The sequence below is a fragment of the Coregonus lavaretus genome, assembly GCF_964263955.1.
Source record: "Coregonus lavaretus genome assembly, chromosome: 1".
NCBI classification, from domain to species: Eukaryota; Metazoa; Chordata; class Actinopteri; order Salmoniformes; family Salmonidae; genus Coregonus; species Coregonus lavaretus.
The window spans coordinates 1,036,091-1,041,090 of NC_139988.1; the positions used below are offsets into that span (position 1 = coordinate 1,036,091).

General features: G+C 43.1%; 1 protein-coding gene across 1 annotated transcript in view; it reads left to right on the top strand.

The window, feature by feature from the left end:
- Positions 1 to 5,000, top strand: part of adgrb3 (adhesion G protein-coupled receptor B3) — a gene marked incomplete at its 5' end in the record, with an annotated part of 302,913 nt that overhangs the window by 169,968 nt on the left and 127,945 nt on the right. The window contains one exon of the mRNA XM_084170757.1: positions 2,129 to 2,237. Within this exon, the coding sequence (XP_084026883.1) occupies positions 2,129 to 2,237 (109 nt within the window). The remainder of the gene's footprint in view (positions 1 to 2,128; positions 2,238 to 5,000) is intronic.

A 5,000-nucleotide genomic window follows, 5' to 3' on the forward strand; every position in this document is an offset into this window, starting at 1 on the left:
GTAGTCTCTAGCTCTCCAATGGTCACTAAGCAGTGTCCTTTTAAACTGTAGTCTCTAGCTCTCCAGTGGTCACTAGGCAGTGTCCTTTTAAAGGGTAGTCTCTAGCTCTCCAGTGGTCACTAGGCAGTGTCCTTTTAAAGGGTAGTCTCTAGCTACTATCCATGCCCTGCTCTGTCTTGGTGTCTGTCTACGAGGTTCACTATCTGATCATGCAAAGATTAATACAGATGTCTAATTTTGAACACTGCCCTGACCTGTGCAATCACTTTTCAGTAGGCGCTGGGCAATACCCCCTTTTAAAGGGTACCAGTATCTACTAGTATCTACTAGCTAGTAGCCAGGTCCTGGTCTGTCCCCTTTTAAAGGGTACCAGTATCTACTAGCTAGTAGCCAGGTCCTGGTCTGTCCCCTTTTAAAGGGTACCAGTATCTACTAGCTAGTAGCCAGGTCCTGGTCTGTCCCCTTTTAAAGGGTACCAGTATCTACTAGCTAGTAGCCAGGTCCTGGTCTGTCCCCTTTTAAAGGGTACCAGTATCTACTAGCTAGTAGCCAGGTCCTGGTCTGTCCCCTTTTAAAGGGTACCAGTATCTACTAGCTAGTAGCCAGGTCCTGGTCTGTCCCCTTTTAAAGGGTACTAGTATCTACTAGCTAGTAGCCAGGTCCTGTTATTGGTGTCTGTCTTTTTATCCAAGGTCTGTGTGTCTCAGAGGGGAGATGTCTGATGAGTGAAATATGAGAAATGTTAGATTGATGTGGTTCGTGTTGGTTTGGTAAAAGCAGTCAAAGTAAACGTTCTGTTAGAAGTTAACAGTCTTTACATAATGACCTGTGACCTTCTGTTCTCAGATATTAGCTTTTATCCCTTACATCGCACCGCTATGTTTCCCCACCCCTGTTTTACACACCACACTCCCTCTCTCCCAGGAGACAGTTCCTAGAGGAACGCTGGTATAACACTACTGACTAATGCTGTGTACATGTAATGGTAGCACTGATGTTGCAGCAATAAGCTAACTGTGAAGTTTCTCGCTTCTCTACCCATGTCTAGGCCTGTGTCCCAGTCCGCTCAGCCATGATTAGCTGTTCAGGAGTCTTATGGCTTGGGGGTAGAAGCTGTTGAGAAGCCTTTTGGAACTAGACTTGGCGCTCCGGTACCGCTTGCCGTGCGGTAGCGGGAGAACAGTCTATGACTAGGGTGGCTGGAGTCTTTGGTAATTTTTAAGGCCTTCCTCTGACACCGCCTGGTATATAGGTCCTGGATGGCAGGAAGCTTGGCCCCAGTGATGTACTGGGCCGTACGCACTACCCTCTGTAGTGCCTTGCGGTCGGAGGCCGAGCAGTTGCCATACCAGGCGGTGATGCAACCAGTCAGGATGCTCTCGGTGCAGCTGAATAATTTTTTGAGGATCTGAGGACCCATGCGAAATCTTTTCAGTCTCCTGTGTGGGAATAGGCTTTGTCGTGCCCTCTTCACGACTGTCTTGGTGTGTTTGGACCATGATAGTGACGTGGACACCAATGAACTTGAAGCTCTCAACCTGCTCCACTACAGCCCCATCGATGAGAACGGGGGTGTGCGCTGTCCTCCTTTTCCTGTAGTCCACAATCATCTCCTTTGTCTTGATCACGTTGAGAGAGAGGTTGTTCTCACCTCTCACTAGTTAACTGTAATGTTGTTCTCACCTCTCACTAGTTAACTGTAATGTTGTTCTCACCTCTCACTAGTTAACTGTAATGTTGTTCTCACCTCTCACTAGTTAACTGTAATGTTGTTCTCACCTCTCACTAGTTAACTGTAATGTTGTTCTCACCTCTCATTAGTTAACTGTAATGTTGTTCTCACCTCTCACTAGTTAACTGTAATGTTGTTCTCACCTCTCACTAGTTAACTGTAATGTTGTTCTCACCTCTCACTAGTTAACTGTAATGTTGTTCTCACCTCTCACTAGTTAACTGTAATGTTGTTCTCACCTCTCATTAGTTAACTGTAATGTTGTTCTCACCTCTCACTAGTTAACTGTAATGTTGTTCTCACCTCTCACTAGTTAACTGTAATGTTGTTCTCACCTCTCACTAGTTAACTGTAATGTTGTTCTCACCTCTCACTATAATGTTGTCGTGTCTCTAGATCTATCCGGGTGCAGTGGAGCTGATGCAGGTCATCGAGGAATTCATCCACATCGTTGGCCTGGGCATGAAGGACTTTCACAACGCCTATCTGATGACTGGGAACTTGGGTAAGAACCACAGACAGATCTATTCTCCCAGCCCACAGGCCTGGGATGGCTGTCCCACAGCATTATTTCTCTCCACAACCCACCCACCCTGCTGGTTGAAAGTAACAATTATCAAATCGATGTTTGACTATCAATCGTCCATGTGTGAATAAACAAAATGCTGCTGCTGCTGACTCCCCATGTCAATTCCCCCTCCATCCATCTGTAATCTGGGTTAAATGATGCATGGAGGGGAGGGGAGGGGAGGGGAGAGGAGTGGAGGGAGGAGGGGATGGAGGCGGAGCCAAACAAACAACTGCTAATCAATATGGTTAATTAAAACCTAGCTTGTGATTAACTCCTAAGAAAACACTAATACGATATTCCAATATCAACCGTGTCTTAAGTGGGTAGAAACCATGGTTGGGGTGAGTCAACCATAGAAATAGAATGAATCTCAAGTCTCCTGGTCCAGTATTCCAATAGAAACAGTGTGGATAGTTAGGCTGTCAGATCTCAGAGGGAAGTTGGAATGGAGATTCTCAGCATATTTGGATGATATTGGTTGTAATGGCATCCCATTCATTTTGTAACCTATATATTTTGTATTTTTGTGTGGTTGTGAGTCACGTTTAAAAGAAACTGCAATTATTTGAGCAGCAGGATATGAAAAATGTACAATACAAAACATCTCTATTGGAATTCGTCAGATACCTCTCAACATACCACACTTGATAAAACCTGGATGGTTCTCATGTTTAACATTGCGTCATCATAAACACACAGAGCACTTCTGTCAACCAAAGCCAAGGTCACGTATAATCACACATACCTTTGGATCCGATTGATACTCATGTTAGAAGTACTGTGTCCCAAATGGCACCATATTCCCTACCCTATTCCCTACATAGTGCACTACTTTTGACCAGAGCCCTATGAGCCCTATGAGCCCTGCTCAAAATTAGTGCACTATATATATATAATAGGGTTGCATTTGGGACGCATACGCTTGCAACATGAAAAGTAAAGTGGGCCCTAGAAACTCAGGATGAATCATAACTTCACCAGAGACGCTTTGTGATGAAAGAAAATGGTCTCTTCATTATACTTCCTCCTAAGTGCGTCTCAGACGTCTTTGTGCGCGTCCCGAACGGAACCCTATTCCCTGTGTAGTGCACTACTTTTTACCAGGGCCCATAGGGTATCCCATTGGCCTCTGGTCAAAAGTAGTGCACTACACAGGGAATAGGGTTCCATTTGGGACACAGACCATACAAAGCATTCCTTTAAAATCTCACCCACTTTTCTGGTACTTTTATCTTAAAATATGTCTTTCCCTGACAGAAACAGAAAGACAGTTGCGTCACAGATTCTATCCCTGACAGAAATACTTTCTCTTCACAAAATGTTGTAAAAGCTGAAAGAACATACTATCTGTTACTTGAATAGATTGATGGATTTCACTTTCAGCGTCTTTCTTGTTAAAATAATACACGGTTCCTAGTGGTTAACTGACGCAGATAGACAGAATGAACGGATATATAGCAATCTCTGACTGTTGTTTACATATGAGATGTAAGAGATATTAGAGTCATCTCCTTCACTCTGCTTCCAAGTGGAAGAAAAGCAACAGTCGTTACACATTACAGTCATTTTGATTTACATCTTCTGGCATACGTTTTAACAGAACCATAGAGTACACCTAAAAGAGGAAACTAACTCCTATGTTTTGACTGACCGCTGTCCTTGGTCCTGACCACTGCTTGGTTACTGCTTCTTTAATCCTTCCTTTCAGGCTGCAGTGCTACCACAATGCACTACACACACACACACACACACACACACACACACACACACACACACACACACACACACACACACACACACACACACACACACACACAGAGAGAGAGAGAGAGTGACACACACATTATACAGATTGCTTAGATCTTCTTGAATAATGCAGCAGCAGTCTCAGTGGCATTTAACTTCCCAGTCAACCACAAACGTACACTACCTTCCTGTCTGGAATGGAAGAATAGAAATATTATCATTATTTATTCATGCAAATTAATAAACTTCTGTATTGTGGAGTTTTGGAAGCAGGTCTTAGGCAATTCCGCTTGAGTAGACATTCATCCAGAGCTGCGTACAAACACTATTTGAAACCATTTAAAAAACCTTTGCGGTACTTGATTGAACTCGTCTGGTGCAATGGAGCCAGTACAATAGTCACAAAAGTGCAAACCCCGCCCATTTTGCACTCCAGACCAGCTTAGCAAACACTGTTTTTATTTAAAAGATTTCAAATAGTATTTAAACCCAGGTGTGAATTATTCTTTACAATGTGGCTAACACATAACCCAATTATTACACTGTAGACACACCCACTGGGAACAGACATCAGTTCAACGTCTATTTTTGATTTACATTTGGTTGAGTTGTCAATTAACGTGAATTCAATGTGGAATCAACCCCAAAAATTCACCATGTCCTTGGTTTTAAGTTAAAAGTTCGGTGAAAAAAGACGAATAGTCAGGTTTGATACTGGTCTAATTATGTATTCGGGAGATACATATAGAATATATTCCCCACAAACGATGCAACATAGGCATTCATTAAGAGACCATTATGATACAGTATAATCTTCTCTCCACGAGGTGAATTAAGTTAATGGAGATGTGCAAAGAGGGTTAAAATGCCTCTGGCTGCGTACCAAATAGTATACTTTTCCCTTTATAGGGCTCTGCTCAAAAGTAGTGCACTATATAAGGATTAGGGGGC